Here is a 26,493-nt window from a genome sequence, read left to right on the forward strand (position 1 = left end):
GGAATTTGCCGTGAGAATAAGAGGCTTGAAAGAAAACCCGAAGGAAAATCTGAAAGAGATCTTTGAAGATGCTCTGGCACAATTTATAGGAGTGTCCAGAGGTGAACTCGAATGGCAAATGGATCGGATCTATCGTGTTAATTCATGGGTAGCTAGACAAAGGAAATTACCAAGAGATGTTGTGATTTATTTTGTTACTAGAAGGATTAGAAATGAGATTTTACAAGCTGCCTACAAAAATAAGTTGCAAGTGGCAGGACAAGAAGTTGCAGTATTTAAAGAAATACCACCCAAAATGCTGAAATCCAAGAAAGAATATGCTTTTCTGGCAGATGAGCTGAGGAACCGACAGGTACAATACAGATGGGAAGTCCCAGTCGGATTATCAGTGGATTATGCAGGAGAGAGATATCGCCTTAATACAATTTACAAAGCAAGAGATTTTTATAGTAATATATTAAAGGCTGGACAACCACCAGTGCCAGGAGGCAAAAAAGCAAGAGAGGCGACAGAGGGAAGAAAAGAGGATCTGCAGAAGCAATCGGAAGGTGGAGCTATGAGTATGCAGGAGGAAGTACTGCAACTTTCAAGTGCTGTCCAAGCATGGGATATAGTTGAAAAACAAGAAGAAGGCAAAGATCAAAGACAAACCAGAGCAGCTACTAAACGTAAAGTTGAAGAGTTAAAAAAGTTACAAGAGCAGGCTTTATCACAAGAAGTGAATGTTGGTGTAGAAGCTGTGGGAGGGGCGAGACCTAAAAGAAAATTCCAAGAGGATTATCAAGCGGTTCTCGCCAAGCTTCGAGATTCTGAGGATGGCTTCTAGGTTCTTAACCTGGAATGTTAACGGTTTAAACTCACCACAAAAAAGGAAGAAAATATTTCACCATTTGAGACAATTTAAAAATGAAATAATATGCCTGCAGGAAACACATATAAGGACAACTGACCAAAAATATTTAATAAATACAAAATTGGGAACACATTTTGTTGCATCAGCCCCGGAAAAAAAGAATGGAATAGTGATTTACTTGAAAAGAGATTTGACGGCTAAATTAGTTGAGGCAGATCAACAAGGAAGATTTCTGGCAATTGAGATAATGATAGAAGGGAAGAAAACACTCTTATTGGGGATATATGCTCCCAATCAACAGCAAGAGAAATTTTATAAGTTGATACATACAAAATTATTACATTGGGATTATAATTCATGTATACTGATGGGAGATTGGAACGGAGTGTTAGACCCTAGTATTGATAAGAAAAGAATAGTACAATCTACAAAATTGCGATCTAGACTGCCTAAGACTTTTTTTGATATGATGGAGGATATGGAATTAAGAGACATCTGGCGTGAAAGGAATTATAGAGAACAAGATTTTACATTTTTTTCAGATAGACATCAATCCTTTTCAAGAATTGATTTTATATTAATTACAAATGATTTTTTTTCCAGAGTAAAGAAGATAAAGACTTGTCCCAGAATTTTAACTGATCACAGCCCAGTTTGGATGGAACTGGAGTGTGGGGAAAGAGTTAGGAGATCTTGGCGGTTAAATGAAAACCTTTTCAGATATGAGAAAAATGTAATAGAATGTAAAAAACTAATGAAGGAATTTTTTGTTTTTAATATGAACAAGGGAACATCTATGGATATGGTATGGGATGCTAGTAAAGCATATATGAGAGGAGTTCTGATAAATATGAATAATGCTTATAGGCGTAAACAAGTGGAGAAAAGGAGGGAATTAGAAGAAGAGATTAAGAAAAAAGAAAGGGTGTTAATTGATAACCCAGGGGATAAGAAAATTAAAGAAGAGATCAGTTTATTACGTGGGCAATTTAATATGATGCTTTCAGACCAAGTGGCAACCAATCTACAATATGCTAAACATAATACTTTTTGTAATGCAAATAAACCAGGTAGATGGTTGGCATACATGCTGAGGAAAAAACAAAAATCTCGTACCATAGAGAAAATAGAGTATAAAGGTAGAGAGCTGTATCACCAAAATATGATTAAAAAGGCATTTTTAGAATTTTATGCAAGATTGTATACTGCAGATAAAATACAAGGTGTAGAGGTAGAGACATATTTGGATAGACAGAATATTCCAATAGTTACAGAGGAACAAAGAGAACGGTTAAACCAATTAATAACAGAGGAGGAGATCCTCTCAACAATTAAACAGTTAAAAACTGGTAAGGCTCCTGGTACGGATGGATTAACAGCTGTGTACTATAAATATTTACAATTGGAGATGGTTTTACCTCTTAAAGAATTATTCAATAGAATTCAGCTGGGTGAAGGGGTACCACCTTCATGGAAAACAGCTTTTATTTCGTTAATTCCAAAAGAAGATCAAGATTTGACACAACCCAAAAATTATAGACCTATATCCTTATTGAACACAGATTATAAAATATTTGCTAAGATATTGGCAAATAGGTTAATGTTAGTAATGCAGAAGACGATTCATGCTGACCAAACTGGTTTTATACAAGGTAGACAAATGAAAAATAATGTAAGACAAATTGTTGACATATTGGAACATTTGGAAAGGAATAACCAAATCCCTGCGGTGCTTATATTTCTGGATGCGGAAAAAGCTTTTGATCGATTAGATTGGCAATTTTTATTGAGAGTGGTCAATAGGATGCAATTTGGGAATTGCTTTATGCAGTCTATAAAAGCAATATATCAGGAACAGACAGCTCAGATAATTATTAATGGCAGTTTGACAGAAACTTTTAAAATTGAAAAAGGCACGAGGCAGGGATGTCCCTTATCGCCATTATTATTTATATTAACTTTGGAGTTGCTGTTAAATAAAATACGTAATGCAGATGGGATAAAGGGAATCAAAGTTAGAGATTATGAATATAAGATACGGGCATTTGCAGATGATTTGGTTATGACCTTAACTCATCCAGTGGAATCAGCAAAGGTTTTGATTGATATAATAAAACAGTATGGTCAAGTATCTGGGTTTAAGATAAACATTGGAAAAACAAAGATGATAGTTAAAAATATGACAGCTAATCAAAAAGAGGAGTTACAAAGGGTAACGGGATGTGAAATAGTTAAAAAAGTCAAGTATTTAGGAGTTTATATTGCATCTTCTAATGGTAAATTGTATAAGTATAATTATGAATTGATATGGCATAAAATACAAGTTGAAATGGATAATTGGAAAAAACTACAATTGTCCTTGTTGGGTAGAATAGCAGTTATAAAAATGAATGTGTTGCCTAGGTTTTTGTTCCTCTTTCAAATGATACCAATACTAAAAAAGGATGCCAACCTGGAAGAGTGGCAGAAAGGTATTAATAAGTTCGTATGGCAAGGTAAGAAACCAAGGATAAAGTTGAAAATAATGCAGGACATACGAGAAAGAGGAGGACTGAAAATGCCAAATTTAAAATTGTACTATGAAGCAGCTGTTTTATCAGCAATTAGTGATTGGATTAATTTAACAAATGGAAGGATATTGAATATTGAAGGGTATGATCTGGTCTATGGTTGGCATGCTTATTTAGTGTATGAAAAAAGGGTGGACAGAGCATTTAAGAGTCATATACTGAGAAATGCTTTATTGCGTGTCTGGAAGAAATATCAATATAAGTTAAATGAAAAAATACCTATATGGACAGCACCCAGGCACGCAATAGAGAATACAAGTATAGAATGTAGACAGGATGTAATTACGTATAAAGATATTCTCATTATGGAGGGAGGTATATTAAAATTAAAATCTGTGAATGTGTTGAAAGAGGAGAAAATAATTCAAACATGGTTTCAATATGTACAATTACAAGCCAGATGGAGAAAAGACCAGAAAACTGGTGTTATACAAAGTGATGAAAATTTAATTAAACAAATTAGAGATCAAAGCCCAATGCATATAAAAAGATTGTATAATATACTGATAGAGATGGACTCGGAAACAGAGCTAGTTAAGGACTGTATGATAAAATGGGCGCAGAATTTTGAACAGCCAATAATGATGGAAACGTGGGAGAAAATATGGGTAACAAATGTGAAATTTACCAAAGCGCAAAATTTAAGGGAGAACTTTTATAAAATGTTTTATAGATGGCATCTAGATCCAAAAAAGTTATCTCGTATGTATCCGAATGTACAACCAAAATGTTGGAGATGTAATTGTGAGGATGCTACTTATTTTCACATTTGGTGGACATGTAAAAAGGTTAAAGCGTTTTGGATTAAAATCTGGTGGATTTTACAAAATATTCTTAAAAAGAGGTTGAAATTTACACCACAGCTGTTTCTTTTGGGTATAGTTACGGACTGTACAGTTATAGAGACTAAATTGATTTTGAATTTAATAACTGCAGCAAGACTGTTGGTGGCACAATATTGGAAGAAGCAAGATTTACCTACAATCCAAGAGTGGACAATGAAAGTTATAAATCTAGCGGAAATGGCAAAAATCTCGGCGTACCTGAAGAATCATTCAAATGAAAGATATTTAAGAGATTGGAGAAGGTGGATAGATTATATTCAAAACAAATATCGGAATAAGAAATTGCAGATAGGTTATGAATGATTATATAGATATTTAGTGTGTCTTTAAGCTTGCACAACATTATTGATGTCCATGAATACTGAACTGCAGGTTACCTTTCCACCTGATGCAACAGCCCAACAAATTTGGGTCCAATTGGAAAATTGCTACAGGCCTGTTTCAATTGAATCTTCATGTTTGCTCATGTCTGAGTTCCATGGTTCGAGATTGAAACCTGGTGAACAAATTGGAGTACATTTAACCAAACTGAAAGGAATCAGAAGAGAATTGAGAGAAAGAGGCTACAATATTGATGATATTCAAATGATCAGCATTATTATTAACTCATTGAATTATGGATGGAAAGATGCCATTACAAAGATTAACCAAGTGCCTATTGCTCAACGCACAGTGGACAATGTATGCAGACTTTTAATTGAAGAAGAAGCACTTATGTTAGCCACTCCACATTTGAGAGGACCACCTGCATCAAGAGCTCCAGCTAGGCGCCCCTTCCGAGGAAGGACCTACACTCCAAGGATGCCAAGATGCAACATCTGTGATCGTGTGGGACATGTCACCCGGGATTGTCCCCAACGAGTTCCAGCTCCCGTCACGTACCAGCCCAGAGGAACAGACTCCAGAGGCAGAGGCGGAAAACAAGGTCGTCGTGGTCCCAGGCGTGATTCGCAAGCTCCACTCACCACATTGGCTTTAACCAATGATCCACAACCTCAACCAGAGTACGACAGACGACTCCTGTGATCTTTGGACAGTGGTGCAGCGTTGCATGTTACCTACAGAAAGGAACTTTTCACAGAGATGCACAAGCCTGAACCTGAACTACATGAACTTTATTCTTTTTCCAATCATCCTTGTCAGGTCAAAGGAAAAGGAACTGTTTATGTTGAAGAGCTCGATGCATTCATTCCTGATGTTTATTATATACCAACAGCAACCAGTAATTTGCTTAGTCAGAGTCACTTTTCTAGAGCATTAAAGTTCCAGGTTCACCACCTTGAAAAAGCAAGTTACATAGTTAAAAATGGAGATATTGTTGCTGAAACTATATTAATTGGTGGTGTTTATTACTTAAAGCCAAAGCCTAAACCGCAAACACAGGCAAGTATACAAACTCCAAAAAGGGAGAGCACAGGCCCAGAGAGAGATGCTCCAGTGAGAGATCCTGTTGCTACTCCAAAGGCTCCTAAAGCCAACAAAAAGAAAATAAGGAAACAGGTTGCTCAGAGCAAGCCTGAGGTTCCTCATAAAAATGTTAATGTTGAGAATTCACTAATTGGTAAACCTTTGCATTCCAGGTGTATCCATAAATGGCATAGAAGATTGGGACATGCCAGTTTCCGTGTTCTTAGGAAGATGCCGGAGTTCGCAAAAGGTTTGGATCTAAAGGGGTGTAAGGTGTTTTTGGATTGTGCTGTCTGCAAAAAGGCCAAATCCAAAGCAGCAGCCATTCCCAAACGCGCTACATGCCTGTCAACACGCATTTTTGATTTGGTTCACACTGACATAGTTGGTTCTTTCCCGCCAACACTTGGTGGTAGAAAATATTTTCTAACAATTGTTGATAATTACTCTAGATATGGATATGTATATCCTATGAAAGAAAAATCTGAGACCTTTCAGATCTTTAAAGATTTTGCTGCTCTTGTTTCTACCCAACACCAAGTTCGCATCGCCAGAATCCAGAGTGATCGTGGTGCTGAATTCATGTCTCAGCGTTTCCAGGACTGGATGCGTAAGAATGGAATTCTTCATCAGACGTCGGCTCCTTACACACCGGCTCATAATGGGGTCGTAGAAAGACGACAAGGGGTACTGCAAACCATGATGCGTTGTCTCCTAGAAGACGCCAACCTTAGTAACCCATACTGGGGTGAAGCTATCAAATATGCAAATTACATTGTCAACCGTACTTGGAGCAGTGTAATGAATCAGACTCCTTTCTTCATGTTGTACGGGTACAAGCCTGATCTCAAAAACATCCATATTTTTGGTTCATATGCTATGGTGAACATTCCCTTAGCTCAAAGAAGAAAAGGAGGTCCAGCAGTAAAGAGACTGAGATTTATGGGCATTGATGATAACTCAAAATGGAGCAAATTTATTGACTCCAAACATGTAATTGTGATTTCCCAATCTGCTAATTTTGAGGAAGATGTTGACTGGTCCAGGATTCATTCCAATGATCCTGGAGTTTATTTTCCTAGAGATGATACTGCTGATGCCACGCAAATTGATGATCAAGATTCCACTAGTTCTTCTCAACCCGATGTTCCGTCTTCACAAGCCATGGATGCTGACGCTAGCGACGAATGTGAGGACAAGGACGAAGCAGAAGAAGACTGGACAGTTGTTCCGAGACATTCCAAGAGGGCCACAAAAGGGATCCCTCCACAACGATATTCTTGGCAATTGACAAAAGCACCCTTGCCTTTGATTTGCAATGTTACACTTCCACCTGATAATTTCACGCAAATCAAACATCTTCCTGATTCAGAGCAAGACAAATGGTATGAGGCAATGCAGGTTGAAATGGACAGTCTAAAGAAACTTAAAGTGTTTACGCCTGCAAAACCTCCAGCAAATTAAAAAGGTCATTGGCACTCGATGGGTCTACAGAATCAAAAAGAAGCCAAATGGTGAGTCACTGTACAAGGCCACACTTGTAGCTCAGGGTTTCGCTCAACGTTATCCTGAGGACTACACAAATACCTACTCACCCACAGTCCGAACTGAGAGTGTAAAAATTGCTTTAGCAATTGCAACATGAAGGATGCTAACACAACAAAGACACCCATGCAAACAGATTTTCACAACTTGACACATGAAGCAAGTCCTGAGTTAGAGGATCAAACACTTTATCGTTCAGTTATTGGGTCACTGTTTTACATGAGTAGTTGGACCAGACCCGACATTGCACTTAGTGTTAATCTCTTATCTCGACACGTAGGTAAGGCAAAACAGTTTCATTGGACATGCATTAAGAAATTATTAGCAAGATTAACAGATTTTGAAATAGTTAAAAAGGTTAAATATCTAGGGGTATATATAGCAGCTTCAAATACAAAATTATACAAAAACAATTATGAGGTACTTTGGCAGAAGGTACAGAAGGATATGGAAAATTGGAAAAAATTACAGTTGTCTTTATTGGGAAGAATTGCAGCAATTAAAATGAATGTTTTACCTAGATTTTTATTTCTGTTCCAAATGATACCTGTGCTTAAGAAAGATGAAAATCTGAGAGAATGGCAGAAAGGTGTTAATACTTTTATTTGGGCTGGGAAAAAACCCAGAATAAAAATGAAAATTATACAAGATACACGTGAAAGAGGGGGTCTCAAAATGCCTAATTTAAGATTATATTATGAAGCAGCGGTTTTATCACAAATCAGTGATTGGTTTAATCTAACTGAGGGGAGAATTTTGAATTTAGAAGGTTATGATTTGTTATATGGATGGCATGCCTATTTGCTATATGACAAAAAAGTGGATAAAGTATTTAAGGTTCATATATTAAGAAATGCTTTGTTAAGGGTTTGGAAAAAATATCAATATAAGTTAAATTATAAGATACCTTTATGGGCAAATCCTAGACATGCAATAGAAAATATAAGTATAGAACAAAAACAGGAGGTGATTACTTATAAAGAGCTTCTTATTATGGAAAGGGGGGTAATGTATTTGAAATCTTTAGATATACTGAGAGAAGAAGGTATAACTTATACATGGTTTCAGTATGGTCAACTTCAAGCTAGATGGAAGGAAGATCAAAAAATTGGCTTTGTGCAAAATGAGGAGAATTTGGTAAAACAAATTAGAGATCAAAAACAAATGCATATTAAAAGGTTGTATAATGCTTTATTGGAAATAGATTCTGAGACGGAATTGGTTAAAGACTGTATGATTAAATGGGCACAAAATTTTCAAGAGCCAGTGATGATGGAAACTTGGGAAAAGATTTGGATTAGAAATGTGAAATTTACACAAGCACAAAATTTAAGAGAAAATTTTTATAAAATGTTTTATAGATGGCATTTAGATCCTAAAAAATTATCATGTATGTATTCTAATGTGCAAGCTAAATGTTGGAGATGTGACTGTGATGATGCAACTTATTATCATATATGGTGGACTTGTAGAAAAATCAAAGCATTTTGGATAAAGATTTGGTGGGTGATGCAGAATATTCTTAAAAAGAGACTGAAATTTACTCCACAGTTGTTTTTACTGGGTATAACTACGGACTGTACAGTTGCAGAGACTAAATTGATTTTGAACTTGATAACAGCAGCAAGATTGTTGGTAGCACAATACTGGAAGAAGGACTTTTTGCCTACTATTGATGACTGGATATTGAAAGTAACTAATTTAGCTGAAATGGCTAAAATTTCAGCATATCTGAAGGATCACACACAAGAAAGGTACATACAGGACTGGAGAAGATGGATTGATTATATACAAAATAAGTATCAGACCAAAAAATATCAAATAGCTTATGAATGATTTTTTTTTATTTGTATAAGCGTTATATAAGTGACATTAGAAGTATTATGTTTAAGAAATAGGATTTTATATATGGGGGGTTAAGAATTTTTTTTTTTAGGGATGTTAGTTTAATGATTGGTTATGCAATTTAGATTATTGTTAAAGATCAATAGAAATACCTTGTGTTCTGCTCTGGGAAGTCGGGGAGGGGGAGGGGGGGGTTGTGGGGGTTGTGAGGGGTTGTGGGGAAAATATGTTTGTTTTTAAAAACTTTTTCAATAAAAAAAAATAAAAAAAAAAAAGAAATTATTGAGATACCTAAAGCACACTAAACACATGAAGTTATTGTTAGAACCAACACATACTGATTATGCAGAATTATGTTGTTATGCAGATTCTGATTGGGCAAGTGATAAGAAATCACGTAAAAGTACTTCAGGTTATATGATGTTCTTAAATGGATGTCCTGTTTATTGGCAAGTACGTAAACAGAATTTTGTTTCTTGTTCATCTACTGAAGCTGAATATGCTTGTGTTTCAGATGCATGTAATTCTCTAACTTGGTTTGATGCTTTGGTCACAGATATCTGGACACATTCGATCTGACCGATCACCATGATGGAAGACAATGAATCGGTGGTTTATATTTCTGAATCACATTTCACAGGTTCTAGGTCCAGACACATTGACATCCGTTATCAAAACATAAAACAATTAGTGAAAAAAGGTTTTGTTAAATTGCAGTATGTATCTACACATGATCAGATTGCAGACATGCTCAACAAACCGCTTCCAGCAGCTCAACACGAGTATCTGCGTAAGAAGATGTGCCTCATTTGATGATGTACCTGATATTCGCTCAACTGGCAAAAGAAGGGGTTGTCACTGTGTTTTTGTATTTACCAGATGAGCTCATATTTTTGGACTTTAAGACTTTCCGTAGCTTGCCAAACTTCTTATCAGTAAGCTAACTACGCGTGTCCGCATTCCTTTCTTTCTACTTCACACTTTTCTTTGTTCTCTTGCCAAAGAAGTCCGGCTGCTGAGAGGTAGCCGGCAGGAACGTTGCCAAAATGTAATTATTTAGATAGTTAGATGTTTTATTTTCTTTATAACATTTAATTAAGTACTGGAGGCGCCCCCTGTGCCATCTTGAATCAAGAATTCGCTGCACTTCGTAGTGCATGAAACCTGTAGTGGGTTCTACTTTAAGGCCGACGCCACGTGAACCCCCTGGGCCCCTGGTTGTTGGGGGCCAAACGCACTATGAAATGCAGCGAATTCTTGATTCAAGATGGCACAGGGGGCACCTCCAGTACTTAATTAAATGGAAGGGCTACCCATTGTCAGAGGCTTCCTGGGTGAAGAGCGCAAACATCCAAGCTGACCGCCTTATAGCAAAATTCCATGCAGACCACCCGGGAAAGCCGGGAGGGGGGGTGCGCAGCAAAGGAGGGGCTAATGATATTTATCTTGTTGTGTTTTCCCTATGGGGCAGGTTACGTCGCAGAAGTGAGGGGAGAGGGGCTGGATGTTAGCGTTCCAAATTAGGCTCTCTTCCAGCGCTGACATGAATGAAATGAAACAGAGAGCAGAAGCGTTGATTTATTGCTGAGATGAACTTTTACCTAGTTTTCTGCATACTACAGATAGTGTTACCTGGGTGACGGAGGGTGGGGGGGCAAATTCCTGTGAAACGAACGTGCCGAGACGAAGAGATGGATCTGCATGATGGCCAATGGGACATTGGGGTTGGAGAGCAGAAGGGGAGGGTGTTGGAAGGAGGGGCCAGTTTGGCTGCAACCAGAGTTCAGGCATGTCGGGTTTTTTTTCTATTCTTAAATAAAATAGATTCATTAGAGACTTTGCGTTTGAGAATGAAGTTTATTTAAGATAGCACCGAAGCCTGACATCTGGGCTGCATAAACAGAGGGATAGAATCAAGATCACGTGAAGTGTTAATACCACTTTATAATGCCTTGGTAAGACCACACTTGGAATATTGCATTCAGTTTTGGTCGCCACAATGTAAAAAAGATGTTGAGACTCTAGAAAGAGTGCAGAGAAGAGCAACAAAGATCATTAGGGGACTGGAGGCTAAAACATATGAAGAACGGTTGCAGGAACTGGGTATGTCTAGTTTAATGAAAAGAAGGACTAGGGGAGACATGATAGCAGTCTTCCAATATCTCAGGGGTTGCCACAAAGAAGAGGGAGTCAAACTATTCTCCAAAGCACCTGAGGGTAGAACAAGAAGCAATGGGTGGAAACTAATCAAGGAGAGAAGCAACTTAGAACTAAGGAGAAATTTTCTGATAGAACAATTAATAAGTGGAAGAACTTGCCTGCAGAAGTTGTGAATGCTCCAACACTGGAAATTTTTAAGAAGATGTTGGATAACCATTTGTCTGAAGTGGTGTAGGGTTTCCTGCCTGGGCAGGGGGTTGGACTAGAAGATCTCCAAGGTCCCTTCCAACTCTGTTATTCTATTCTAATTGTTCATCAGCAAGTGTGACTACCATTATAAAAGCCAAATTTTTTAGGAGTTTGATGGTCTCCAGCATTGAGGTGTGTGTTAACACAATGCCAAAGTTAAAGACAGCAGCAATGATCTTAGAGAAGCAATTGTTGCTGCCCATCAGTCTGAGAAGAGTTATAAGGCCATTTCCAGACAATTTAAAGTCTGTCATTCTACAGTGAGGAAGATTATTCACAAGTGGACAACATTCAAGACAGTTGCCAATCTTCCCAGGAGGGGACATCCCAGCAAATTCACCCCAAGATCAGACCATGCAATGCTCAGAGAAATTGCAAAAAAATCCCAAGAGTTACACCTCAGACTCTACAGGCCTCAATTAGCAAGTTCATGACACTACAATTAGAAAAAGACTGAACAAGTATGGTTTGTTTCGAAGGGTTGCCCGACTTATTTTGCAGCCATGGGACCTGGGCACCTTGCAGTCATTGAGTCAACCATGAACTCTTCTGTATACCAAAGTATTCTAGAGTCAAATGTGAGGCCATCTGTCCGATAGCTAAAGGTTGGCCAACATTGGGTCATGCAACAGGACAATGATTCCATACACACCAGCAAATCTACAACAGAATGGCTGAAAAAGAAAAGAATCAAGGTGTTGCAATGGCCCAGTCAAAGTCCAGACCTCAACCTAATTAAAATGCTGTGGCAAGACCTCAAGACAGCTGTACATAAACAAATGCCCACAAACTTCAGTCAACTGAAGCAATGTTGTAAAGAAAAGTGGGCCAAAATTCCTCCATAACAATGTGAGAGACTGATAAAAGTCATACAGAAAAAGATTACTTCAAGTTATTGCTGCTAATGGTGGTTCTACAAGCTATTGAATCATAAGGTGTACTTAGTTTTTCCCACATGGCTTCTCCCTTTTGGCTTTCTTTTTGTGAAATAAATGATACCATGATGTGATATGTCATGTGTTGTTGTTCATCTGAGGTTGTATTTACCCTCTTTTAAGAACTGCTAAGGAGATTATTTTTACTATGTCCTGATGGGTAAAACCATATAACTCAAAGAGGGTACTGTACTTTCTTTTTCACATGACTGTGCATACCTATATTGGAAATTTATTTCAAAAGAACTCAAATTACAATAATTAAAAGTTTGGAGAAGGGAGGGAAGTTAGTATTAATTTAATTGCTGCCCTACCTCCACTCAGTTTTGTGAGTGGATCCTTCATCCTGCCCTTAAGTATCCTTCAAAATTTGATCTAGCTCTGAGCCCAAATTGGGACATGCATATTCTTGGTTTAGAAGAAACCTGGGCTTTTGACAGTCCATTCCAATAAAAGACTTTTGTGGGGGCAAGGGGAAGGGTGCCTTTGTGAGGGATCTCATGAAGAACGATGGCTCGTTGAGGATGCTTCCAAGAAAAGGTCAGCACGCAAGGATGCAATCAAATTAAGTCTTTCTTTAGAAGTAAAAGTAGAGTAAAATAAGGTCCCAGGCATGGAGGCATCCATGCCTGGATTGAGCCCATGGGTCAGTCCCATAGGAGACTAGAACAAGAGCAGGGAAAAAGGGAAAAAGGACAAAAGGCAAAAGCAGAAGGCAGGGAGCAGCCCCTGTGCAGGGGTTTTTATAGGGGCCCCTGGCCCCTCCCTTACCAATGTGTGAGGGGGCCGGAGGACCATTAACTCTCCCCAATGGGGCTGCAGGGGCTGGAGCCCCTTGACCCACCAGTGGGATCAAAGGTGTCTCTTTGTTCCCATCTGGTGGCCTTTGAAGAGACTGCCATGGCTGGCACAAAACACCTAACAATTCCCCTTCTTGCCAGCCAATGACAGGTGCCGGTGAATATGTCAGAGAAAGTCTTTGGGGTGATCACGATGCTGTTGACAGATGCGACATGTCCAATGTCGATTCTCTTAGGTGGGACCCCCTTGTTGGACCGCTTTGACCTTCTGACCTCCTGCCACTCACCACCCTTTTCCTCTGCAGGTTCCTCGCCGACTGGCTGTTCACGACCGGGATGTGGAGGCCCTCGGTCCCAGGCATTGGGCATCATGGGCCTCTGGAGCATCGCTGGAGGCGAAGAGTCAGGTGAAGATGGCGTGTCTTCCCCCTCAGGACTGGACAGCTCATCCTCCTCATCTGGACCAGGTAGGCTGACCTCCTCGTCCTGTTCCTCGCTCTCGTCGGTGACAGGGTCTATGGTTGTCTCAGGCGGTGTCATGGTTGGTGCGGCTTTGCTGGGCCGGTTGATGTATGGACCCAGATCATTTGAGTGGATCTGGATCCAATTGGAGTCCTCTTCAAAGGAGGCAGATTGGGAGGTCACAGTCCTGCCCCCGTCTCCCAGGAATCGGTAGGCCTTGGAGCCAGGGGCATAGCCCAAGAACCTCAGTCTCTGGGAGACGGATCTCCCCTTCTTCCGCAGCTGCTCGGGGATGTGCACCCAAGCGTAGGAGCCAAACACACGCAAGTGTCCCAAACTTGGCTTCCTACCGTGGACCAGAAAATATGGGGTCTGGTTCACAACGCTGCTCCAGGTGCAGTTCAGGGTGTAGTTGGCGTAGTGTACTGCCTCTGCCCAGTACGATTCTGCAACCCCAGCATCCGCAATCAGGCTGCACACCATGGTCTGCAGAATGTAATTACGTTTTTCTGACACACCGTTCTGCGCAGGTGTAAAAGGCGCTGTACGAAAATGATGTATGCCCTTATGTCTTACCCAGTCCTGGAACTTTCGGGACATGAACTCAGCCCCCTGGTCGCTGTGCAGCTGTGCGATCTTGGTCTTGTACTGAGTTTCCACGTAGTTGTACAGTGACTTTATGGCATCAAAGGCTTCAGACTTTTCCGTGAGGGTATACACATGGCCATACCTCGAGAAATCATCAACGGCAGTGAGGAAATACTGCTTCTTTCCTAGGGATGGTGTAAATGGCCCAACCAAATCAACATGTATTAATTGATATGGGTATTGAGTTTTATGCAGTGACACCTTAGCTATTGGGGCAGCCTTCCTCTTTGCCCTCTTACAGATGGCACAGTCCAGAAACACCTCACAATCCTGGAGATGAATCCCCTCAGCGAATTCCCCCATCTTTTTAACCACTGGGAAGCTCGCATGGCCTAACCTCCGATGTAAAAGGTGGGCACATTTAGTATGGAGCGGCTTTCCCACTGACACCCCCTTGGCTCTGGTTGCCTTGGGCGGTGCTGGCACCTTAGGCCCTTTTTTGGGCTTATCTGCCTTAGGTGCCTGCTGAGGCTCAGGTTTCTTGCCTGCATTAGCCTTGGAAGGCCGTGGTGCTGGTTGAGGCGGCGTGGGCGCAACTGTCTCAGTCTTGTGCATCTTTGACAGCCTGGGAGCTGGCTGTGGAGCCTTTCTCTCTCTCTGCGCGCAGGCCCCTTCTGGGGTGGCACCCTGTGAGCTGTCTCCTGTGGCTGGGTACTCGGGGGAGAAATATGGCAAACCATTTATAATGGTAACATTCCCAATGACCCTTTTGTCTCGAGTGACATGACCTCCCCCTTTGCGAAACAATACCTCTACCCTGCCATCATCACATAGCTTGGTTATGCTTAACAGGTTATTGGCTATAGAGGGAGCATGTAATACACCTTCGACATTGCCCAGCCCTGGTACAGAGACAGTGCCCTCCCCAACAACCAAAGCATTGTTACCATTTGCAACCTTAACGGAGGAGTTAATTCTCCTTAACCTCTTAAAGCCTTGCCTCAAGTTAGCAATGTGAGATGAAGCCCCAGAGTCCAGTAACCAGAGGCCAGTAGGGCCATCAGCCTTTGCAGCGGGGGTGAGGTAACTAGTATACACAAAATTGCCCTTAGCACCACCTTTGCCCCCACCAGGCCCCCTTCTCTGCCCCCTGCTCCTTCCTTGATTGGAACCACACTTAGGTCCTTGCTGGTAATGGGGGCAGTCCTTCTTCAGATGCTCCTCAGAGCCACAGATGAAACACTTGGGTAGAGCGTTAACCTGCTCTGAACTCTGGTGCCTTCTGTTGATGTGATGAGTTGTGGCCCTGGTGTACTCTCCCGCATCTCTACGCCTCCTGTCTTCCTCATTGAGCCTCCCTGTGAGGTAGGACAGAGTCATGGCTTCCTTTCTGGTTCCCTCTAGTGAGACAATAAAATTGCCCCAACTTTTGTCCAGGGATGCCAGAATGACGGTGATCATGTTGGCCTCAGTCACAGGGTAGTCCCTGAGCACCAGCTCTGCCCTGAGTGCCTTCAACTTTCCCAGGTGCTCAGCCATGCTAGCCCCAAATTTTAGCTTGGTGTTATAGAACTCCGTTGTGAGTCTTGTGGTGGAGCCCAAGCTATCACTATTAAATAAGCTATATAACAACCCCCAAATTTCACCAGCTGTGAGCCCATCTGGAATGCTAGGGTACAATTTAGCATCCAGTGAGCTCAGTAGAGTGGTATAGGCTCTCCTGTGGTACCACTCTTCTTTAGGTCCCCAAGGGAAAGGTGGGGGGTCTAAAACCATTTCTAGGGTCCCCTCTTTTAAGAGACATACCTGTACCTCTTTATTCCATATGTTAAAATTTTCCCCTCCCAGATGTAATTTCTGAAAGTTATTTGGGAGAACAGACACAGCTGGGGCAGAAAATGCTGATGTATTTTGCTGTCCAAGGTATCTCTTCTTGGGTTCCATTGAAGTAAATGGAAGAGGGATCCCTCTGCTGGCCGGTGTAGGTATTTTTCTCTGATTATTTTTCTCCTTTTCAGATGGGGCCAACTGAGCATGCTCAGAACTCATTCCAGCCCAGGAGCCGACGGGAGCGGACCTCTCCCTCTGTGCTTCAGGGCCAGGCCTGGGCCCAGGCCTGTGGAGCTCTGAAGAGTCTTCTGGAAGCCCCCCTGGTACTGGAATACTTACCAGGGGGCGAAGGCTGCAGGATGGGGCTGGAAAAGCCCGAAAATGCTGAGGATCGCCTGGAGGGGCCCACCGCTGGTCCTGAAGACTCCGGAGGAGGCAGCCATCTTGGGAGGCGGGAGGCTCAGCTGGAGGGCCCCTGAAGTCATCCAGGTGAGTCCTCCGTTGCCTCGGTGGGGGTGTTGGGAAGGCTGGAGCCCCCAGGGGTTCTTCTGGGGCTCTCTGAAGGCCTGGGTCCTGGCTGGGGGGCTCCAGACTGGATGCCCCCCCTTGCTGGTCCCCTGGGGGTGTTGAGGGAGGCTGGCTGCCCCTGAGGTTGAGGCCGCGGTCATCATGGCCTCCAGGGCTGCGACCAGGACTTGGATTGCAGCCCTGATGCCCGCTGCAGCAGGAGCGGCTCGGCAGACTTCGAGGCTTGCCTGTGGGGGTGGGGGGGCAAGCAGTTTGCATGCTGCTTTGGCTGGCTGCCATCGGTTTCTGGGCCTCGTGGCCTAGCTGAGGCCTACCAAGCCTCGCTGGAGTAGGTGGCCTGGGGGCCGCCATGTTGGGGAGCCTCTTGGGCGCTGGGGAAGGACTTACCCAGTGTCCAGAGGCCCCCTGCGCTGGTGTCCCACATGGCTTGGCTCCTGGAGTCCCTTGGGTTGCCAGGAGTGTTCTTAGCAGCTCTCTGCATTCCTCACCAGTGAGCTGGTCCACGCTGGGGGTGGCCTGGTCCCTGGCCGCATCCCCAGTGTCCTGGCAGTCCTGGGTGGACTGCTGGCCTTCCACGCCTTCCTCTGTGGCTTGCAGCTGCAAGGAAATGTGCGAAGGGGTCCCTTGCATTCCGCTGGGTCCTCTGGGGGCATAGAGATCTTCTGCACCCTCCTCTGGATCGAAGCTCGCATCAGGGACTGGATGCAGGGCTGCCAACCTTGCTTGGAGACTCCTGGTCATGACCGGGGAAGTCCTGCCATCCATCTCTTGGGAGTTCTTGCTGGAACCTCCTGGCATCTTGCTTCTGCTGGCTTGGAAGCGTTGCCTCAAACCATCCTCGGCTACCACTTTGTGAGGGATCTCACAAAGAACGATGGCTCGTTGAGGATGCTTCCAAGAAAAGGTCAGCACGCAAGGATGCAATCAAATTAAGTCTTTATTTAGAAGTAAAAGTAGAGTAAAATAAGGTCCCAGGCATGGAGGCATCCGTGCCTGGATTGAGCCCATGGGTCAGTCCCATAGGAGACTAGAACAAAAGCAGGAAAAAAGGGAAAAAGGACAAAAGGCAAAAGCAGAAGGCAGGGAGCAGCCCCTGTGCAGGGGATTTTATAGGGGCCCCTGGCCCCTCCCTTACCAATGTGTGAGGGGGCCAGAGGACCATTAACTCTCCTGTCAGGTGTGCTTCCTTCAAAGTCCAGGAAAGAATAAGCCAAACTCCATTATTTATAGAGTAATGTACTTTTACTAGAAAATGAAGTGAACGCTACCAAGGAAAAGCTGAAACTAAAGCAATAGGTGCGAAAGTTGCATATAGAAAGCATCCCCTCCCACTGTCCATCATCAATCACCCAATCCAAAGGTCTTCCAGAGGTCAGGTGGAAGCACGTCTGGCATCGTCATCAATCAGGAACGCGATGATGGTTGACCCGATAGCCACTTCGGAGATTAGGTTTCGTTTCTTCAAAAATCCTCCAGCACGCTTCCCCCCATGCTCTCGAATTCTCTCCCACCCGTTTCTTATGGCAGCCAAAGCAGTAAAGGCGGAGGCTGACATTCGGCCCCTCCGGAGAAAAGACGTTAGTCCTAAACAGGGAAAAGAAAAGGAAGAAAAGAAAAATTGCCATACAGACATTAAGGTTTATCAGGATATTTGGTATGAAACAACTGTACTTTCTTTGGTGCCCGGACATCACGTTTGTTCACCCACTCAGCTTGAGACAAAGGAAAATGTTTCCAGGCCACCAGATATTGCACTTTACCGTGGTGCTTCCTAGAGTCTAAAATTTCTTTGACTTCAAAATGTTGTTCCCCTTCTATCAGTATGGGGACTGGAGGGGAATCTTGGTCCGGTCGTAAAGGGGATGAGTGTTCTGGTTTCAACAAGCTAACATGAAACACAGGGTGGATTCGTCTCAAAGTTTTTGGCAACTCCAATTCAACTGTTACTGGATTAATAAGTCTAGTGACCAGGAAAGGACCCACATACTTGGGTCCAAGCTTTTTTGATTTCTGTGAAGTCTGTAAGTATTTGGTGGAAAGATAAATCCTGTCACCCACTTTATACACATGTGCCGGGGACCGTTTTTTATCAGCTTGGGTCTTATGCGCTCGGTGTGCATCATCTAGGGCTTTTCGAGTTACGGCCCAAGTGCTCCGTAGCTGTTCGATCCACTCAATCAAAAATGGGTTTTGTGGGGTGTCTTGTGGTAGCTCGGGGATTGGCACAAATTCCTGACCAGATGTTACCTTAAACGGAGTGAACCCGGTGCTGCTATGTATGGAGTTGTTGTATGCCACCTCCGCAAATGGCAATAGGTCCACCCAGTTGTCTTGCTGGTAATTTACATAACATCTCAGGTACTGTTCTAACACGGCATTGGTTCTCTCACAAGCCCCATTAGTCTGGGGGTGGTGGGCGGAGCTTAGCCCTTGGGCGGAGCCTATCAACCTTAAAAACTCCTTCCAAAAGTTGGAAGTAAACTGTACACCCCTGTCCAAAATTATACGTTTTGGAGCTCCATGTAATCGGTAAATATGACGAATAAACAGTTTTGCAAGAGTTTTAGCTGAAGGGATTTTAGAGCAGGGGATGAAGTGCACTTGTTTGGAAAACAAATCCGTTACTGCCCAAATGACCGTGCACCCTTCACTCTCTGGTAGGTCAACAATAAAATCCATGGATATTTCCTTCCAAGGGGCATCCGGCCTTGCCACACTCTGCAGTAAACTGGGTGGCTTCCCCGGAGGTCTTTTAGCTGAGGCACACACCGGACAACTAGCCACATATGCCTCTATGTCCTTTTTGAGGGCAGGCCACCAAAATTGTCTTTTAACAAGATGTAGAGTTTTAACAAACCCAAAGTGTCCCACTGCTTTGGCATCATGAGCGTACTGTAATACTGTTAGTCTTAAACTATCAGGGACATACAATTTTGCCCCTATCCAAGCTAGACCATCACGGAGTGTACATTCATTTGAATGGGTTTTAAACCATTCGTCAGTTTTTAGGGCTTCTTGCAGTTTCTGAAGTAGGTCGCCCGAAAGGGCCAGATCGGCCCTCGCCTGCGCTCTGGTAGTCATTGGCGCTGCCAGTTGTGTCGAAGGGATGATGGGTCGAACCACTTCTTTCTTGGTACTGTTGTATTGAGGCAATCTGGAAAGTGCATCTGCCATGAAGTTCTTTCCACCAGGAATGTAGCGTAGAGTGAAATTGAAGCGGTTGAAATGCTGGGCCCAACGAGCTTGCTTTGGTGACAGTTTACGCAGTCTTTTCAACGCCTCCAGATTTTTATGATCAGTCCAAACTTCAAAAGGATGCTTTGCTCCTTCCAGAAATTGTCTCCATATTAACAATGCCCATCACACCGCAAAAGCCTCTTTTTCCCATATGGCCCATCTTCTCTCGGTTTCTGATAATTTACGGGACGTGTAAGCACAGGGTTGTAATTCCCCTTCTGTGTTCTTTTGCATAAGCACTGCTCCCACAGCTATGTCGCTCGCGTCAGCCTGTACTACAAAAGGCTCTTCCATGTCTGGATGTTTGAGGACTGGTTCAGCAGCAAACAATTGTTTCAACTTTTCGAAGGCTGCTTCACAGTCCATAGTCCATTCAAGAGGGCCTTGGTTTTGCCTCACCTTTAGTTTTCAGAAGATTTGTTATTGGCAGTGCAATTTTTGCAAATGAGGGGATAAACTGTCTATAGAAATTCGCAAATCCCAGGAAACTCTGTAGTTGTTTGTGGGTGCGTGGGGCGGCCCATTCCAATATGACCCGAACCTTTCCAGGGTCCATCTCTATCCCCTCATGCGATATGCGATATCCAAGATAGTCAATTTTGCTTTGATGGAACTTGCACTTAGAAAGTTTGGCATATAGTTCAGCAGCCCTGAGTTTTTTCAGGACTGTTCGCACCAACTTCACATGGTCGTCCATGTTCTCTGAGTAGATAAGAATGTCGTCCAAGTAGACCAGGACCCCCTTAAACAGGTGCTCATGCAGTACTTCGTTAATCAATTGCATGAACACAGCAGGGGCTCCCTGTAGTCCAAACGGGAGCACTCTAAACTGGAAACATCCAAGCGGGCAACTAAACGCTGTCTTCCATTCATCCCCCTCTTTAATTCTCACTCAGTAATATGCCTCCCGTAAGTCAAGTTTGGTGAAGATTTTCCCTTTTCCTAGGTGAGATAGCATGTCCTTCATGAGTGGTAGGGGGTAAGCGTTTTCCACACAAATCGCATTCAGATTTCTATCCTGTCCTTTGGGGGGGGGGTTCCCTCTCTAATTTCGGTTTTCCAGTGTGAATACGCAAGACCCCCGTCTTCCAATTAACCCGTGGGTTCCATCTACGGAGCCAAGGCAGCCCAAGTATGAGGGGTCGTTCCATGTCAGGGGCCACAATAAATCTGAGACTCTCTACATGATCCCCCAACTGCATTTCAATGGGTTTGGTCAATGGGCCTTTTTAACGTTTTTAGTCTCAGGCCCATCTTCTCCACCACCTTCGGGCTGATTATGCACCTGGTGCACCCAGAGTCTAATAGGGCTAACATCTGCGCTTGTGTCCCTGTGGATGGCACCCTTATTTCTACGGGGATGAGCATGGGGTCCTCTGTGTGACTCACCAGATCGTCGGAGTCGGAGTCCGTCTCGCTGTCGGTGGCGGTGGTCGGAGTTCCCAGCTCACCCTTGTTTCGGGGAGCAAACTCAACGACTTCTCCTTTCAGGGCAGTGCCGCGGGTTTTTGTGGGTGGTTTGTCAGCCTTCTTTGGTCCCAAGCCAGTGGCCTTTGGTACTGGTTTGGAGAAACATTCGGCAGCCCGATGTCCTTCCTTCCCACATTTGAAACAGGTGAAGAGCTTCGACTTCAGTTTGAATTCCACTTTCCCCTCGGCCATCTTAGGTTCTTCTTTATGGTGAAAGGAGGATGACGGGTCTCCTGCACGTCCCCCTCGGAGTCAGCTTCGGGCCAGCTCGATCTCCACATCCTCAGCTACTATATACCAACTCTGCAAGTCTTCAGGGACCCCCCCGGCCTCTACAGTCCTTGTATATCTCTTCATTCAGCCCATCTTTGAAGCTCTCCAGTAGAGCCGCTTCTGACCACCCTGTCATGTAGGGTGCCAGCTCGCGAAATTCTTGGGTATATTCTGCCACTGATCTCCGGCCTTGCTGGATGCCCTTCATTCTGAGTCTTGCTTTCCGTTCAGCTAGGTGGTCTTCAAACCGCCTCCTAAGAGCCCCCATGAACTGGTTGTAGTTTCTCAGCAAGGGGGAGTTATTATTGTGGAGGACCACCATCCAGTCAGCTGCTGCTCCCTCTAAGACGTTCGTGACGCATCTCACTCGAGCAGCATCTGATAAGTAGTCCTCCCCCCAGTCCTGCATGTGGTTCCACACTTGAGTCAAAAAAAAACCCCAAGGTCTTCGGATTCCCATCATATTTCCCGGTTGAGGGGGAATCTTTGGTTTCTTACGTCTGTGGGGGGGGGGGGGCTGCAAGGCTGGGGGTCCCTGGCCTGCTGCATCCCTCACTTGAGCTCCAGAAGCCTGAGATGTTCTTTCCTCAGCTTCCTCATCCTCTCCCCCACAGGCTGTTTCTTCCAGCTCCCCCCTGGGGCCGTCTCCTCCCTTCTCCACAGGGAACCCATAAGACTCACGGCTTTTCCGGCTTTCTTCAACATCACGGAGGAGTTGCAATGCCTGTGCCAACATGAGGCTTTCCTTTTGCTCTTGCAGCCACACCACCTCTCTCTTAGGGGGTCTGGAGCTGGTTACTCCCTGGGGGGTCCCCCCCCCAGTCCGGCAGCCTTCCTACTCCTTTCGACCATCTGGATTCTTCAGGCTCCTCTCTCAGCCGGAGTTTTTCCAACCATTCGGCAACCTCTTTCTCTGCTTGAAGTGAAGGCATCGTAGAACCCGATGCTCCCATCTGTTCTTCTTCACCTTCATGGTCCGACATGATCTGGATCTCAGTCCCCTCGGTGGTTATCCGGGATGACTGGAGTGAGTTTCAGCTTAATGTCAGGTGTGCTTCCTTCAAAGTCCAGGAAAGAATAAGCCAAACTCCATTATTTATAGAGTAATGTACTTTTACTAGAAAATGAAGTGAACGCTACCAAGGAAAAGCTGAAACTAAAGTCAGGTGGAAGCATGTCTGGCATCGTCATCAATCAGGAACGCGATGACGGTTGACCCGATAGCCACTTCGGAGATTAGGTTTCGTTTCTTCAAAAATCCTCCAGCACGCTTCCCCCCCCCACGCTCTCGAATTCTCTCCCACCCGTTTCTTATGGCAGCCAAAGCAGTAAAGGCGGAGGCTGACATCTCCCCAATGGGGCTGCAGGGGCTGGAGCCCCTTGACCCACCAGTGGGATCAAAGGTGCCTCTTTGCCCCCATCTGGTGGCCTTTGAAGAGACTGCCATGGCTGGCACAAAACACCTAACAGCCTTTGAGTCAGTGTTGACTCCTGGTGACTGACTGGACAGGCCCCTGCAATTTTTTTGGCAGAAGAGGTTTTCCATTGCCTCCTTCCCAGGGCTGAGCGAGTGACTGGCCCAAGGTCTTCCAGCTGGCTTTGTGCCTAAGGTGGGACTAGAACTCACAGTCTCCCAGTTTCTAGCTTGGTGCTTTAACCCATACACCAAACTGACTACCTTGCATTCTTTTTGATGTATGGCAAGTCACTTTTTATTTGCACTTTCATTTTTTAAATGAAATTAATATTAAAATATTTCTAATGCTATTTTCACTCATATGTATAGAAATAGCTGAAATGTAATTAAGATATACTCTGTGTGTGTGTGTGTAATGCATGCACGACTGAGTGTTAAATTATAGTGAGATATAAACATAAGTAAATAAAAATATCATTAGTTGCTAATCATTTTGAGAAATGTAAAACTGAATTAAAATATACTTAGATTTAGAGTCTACCTGACTCTAGAGTAACTTTGGGCAGCTTACAGTTTAAATAACAGAAAAACAATACAAAGAAAATCTCTGACACATTTTGACAACCATATTCCCTATCTCACCACCACCAATAACAAGATTCCACAAAGACCCTGGGAAAAGAGCCAAGGTTTTAAAGACTTCCAGAACATCATCAGGCTGGCAGTTATATGAATCTCTGGGGGCATATAATTCCAGAGGGTACAGTAGGTGCTGCAACAAAGAAAGCACACTTCCTGTGTCCCAATAGATGGCATTGCTTGATTGAAAGGACCTGAAACACACTGAGTATTAAATAGAGAAAGATATGGGCTACCATAAAGATCTGCATAATAGTAAAGTTGCTTACACTGATACTGCCTAATATCCAAAAAAATAAAAAATAATATGAGAGGGTAACTTAATTCTTTTCTCTCCAGGCACTTAAAGTGTTGTGGACATCAGAGTTTATGCCCTATGTAGTTTTTATTTCTGCTCCAGAACTTGAAACACTGTGTGCAATGCACAAAGCTGTGGTTGATGAAGGAATTACAACCAAGCCTCTAACAGAAAGGGAAATTATTTTTTTAAATATGTGTGAGCAGACTAGTTTGTTTTATCAACATGATTAAAGTTGTGCCTAGTATACTACTGGCCATCTTCAGATTCCTCTCCTTCTCTTGCTTGGCTGTTTGTAGTTCTTGCACATTTACTAAACTTTCTAGGCATGATTGTTGCAGATTTTTATTTCATTCTGTTATAACTGTCTCATCTGTTCCAGAAAACCTGGCAGATAGTAACTTGTTGATGTGAGGCAGAGGATGTCCCTATTATCTCTCAATACTTTTTAAAAATGTGTTATGGATAATGAGCAAGTTCTTTTAATTCAAATAACATTCCTAGATTAGTATTCGAATGTAGTTAATTAATTGAAAAGTGGGACATGCCTCTAGTTCCTCTAAACCTCTTCATCACAACATGACTCCTATATATATTAAGTGTTTTTCTATCGAGACACCGGGTCTACCCCAACATGTGGGAGGGGGCATTCTGCTCCTTTTTGCCTTTCAGCTCCAATCCAGGAGCCCTCAAGCAGTCGCATTCACGACAAACCATTTTATACCAAATTTATATTTTGCTGATAAAGAAATAAAGGGAGACTAGTATAGATCTATTTCAAGCTATTTAGCTCTCATCAGCTAGCCATACCCTTACTTGAATTCAAACTTGGGCTTCCTGCATGTTAGGCAGTTGTATTAACCTCCGCGGGGCATTCAAATGCCACCGATCTCAGTCCCTCTGGAGCCACCAGTGCTTCACTGGGCGCAAACGAACATGCACACACGAAAAGGAGGATTCGTTCGAAAACCCGGTTTAATGGAGGCAACACAGCAGCGTACAGTAGAGATTGAGCTGCTAAGCAAAACAAAGTCAGAGACGCCCTAGCTCTCCGCCCGTACTGTTTTATAGGGTGTGGATACAGTTAACTATCATTAAGCAGGCAGTGATTTCTCACAGCTGTCACAATCAAAGCTGCCGCTTGTTCCGTTCATGCTCATCGCAGACATAGGACGTCATTCCCCTCCGCACTATTATCTCTTCAGCAGCTGATTTACGTTCCCATCCCAACCTCCCTCTTCTTGCCTTCTGTCCATCACCCACTATTAGTGTACATGGTGTCCTAACGCAACACCCCCCCTCCACCGTGTTTTGTTGCTGGAATCCTTCAGTATCCTCCAGATCCCCTTCATGGTCTTCAATACCATCCATCAAGGTGATGTGTTGTCGTGGGGCTTTTGACACTCGACATGCGACCACCCCCCACCAGGTCTCATCCGGTAGAGACAAAAAGATAGGATTATCAGGTCTTTTCCCTTAGGGATAGCTCCCAGGTTTGTGTGGGTGTGCTCTATTGAATTGCTTCAGCAATCGAGGAGCATTTAGATCCTTTGGTCGTACCCATGTTGCATCTGTATTGGACTATCCTTTCCACCACACCAGGTATCTAAGTGTCCTGTGATACAGTTTTGAGTCAAGTATTTTCTCTACTTCATATATGTTTCCTGTCACTGGTCCTGGGCTCGTTCCAGGAGATTGCACGCCAATAGCCGGTTTTAGGAGGCTACTGTGGAATACAGGGTATATCCTTTTTAGTAGAGGTGGAAGTCTCAAGGAGATGGTGACGGGGTTTATGACCTTAGTAATGGTGAAGGGGCCTATATATTTGGGGCCTAGCTTGTTGCTGGGTATACACAATTTTATACATTTAGTAGATAAGTATACCTTATCTCCCACCTTAAAGGGTGGGGCATCACTCCTCCTCTTGTTGGCTTGCTGTTTATATGCTTTTGTGGCTTTTGTTAACGCATTCTTTATATGCAGCCAAACCCTGTTTATTTTCCTTGTCCAGTCGCCAGGCGTATGTGATGTTTGTGTTTGTATGTCGAGTTCTGGGATAGCAGGAAACTCCTTTCCTGACACCACCTGAAATGGGGTATATCCTGTGCTACTATGTACCATATTATTGTAGGCTGACTCAGCGAATGGTAATAGGTCATACCAATCATCCTGTTGGTAGGATACGTAGGAGCGTAGATATCTCTCCACCATTGCATTGGCTCGCTCGACCGCCCCATTGGTACTCGGATGGAACGCAGAACTAAGTCCTTGGTCTGTTCCTATTTGTCGTAGGAACAGTTTCCAGAATCGGGCAGTAAATTGAGGACCCCTGTCGGATATAACCCGTTTAGGTACACCATGGAGACGATATATGTGCTGAACAAACAGTTTTGCCAGACATCTAGCAGAAGGCAGACCTTTATATGGGACGAACTGTGCCTGTTTAGAAAACAGGTCAATTACCGTCCAGATTACAGTATGTCCTTTGCTCTTAGGTAGCTCAGCAACAAAATCCATGGCTACCTCATCCCATGGTCTACAT

At 43.5% G+C, this 26,493-nt stretch overlaps 1 protein-coding gene across 1 annotated transcript in view; it reads left to right on the top strand.

The window, feature by feature from the left end:
* The window catches only part of LOC139317752 (protein PALS2-like), a 162,999-nt gene extending 138,069 nt beyond the window's left edge, over positions 1-24,930 (top strand). The window contains 2 exon segments of the mRNA XM_070944819.1: positions 23,993-24,149; positions 24,800-24,930. Of these exon segments, the coding sequence (XP_070800920.1) occupies positions 23,993-24,149; positions 24,800-24,930 (288 nt within the window).
* Positions 24,931-26,493: the final 1,563 nt, after the last annotated feature.

This window comes from Pituophis catenifer, unplaced genomic scaffold, assembly GCF_029215685.1.
Source record: "Pituophis catenifer annectens isolate HBS135680 unplaced genomic scaffold, rPitCat1.0.hap2 SCAF_5, whole genome shotgun sequence".
NCBI classification, from domain to species: Eukaryota; Metazoa; Chordata; class Lepidosauria; order Squamata; family Colubridae; genus Pituophis; species Pituophis catenifer.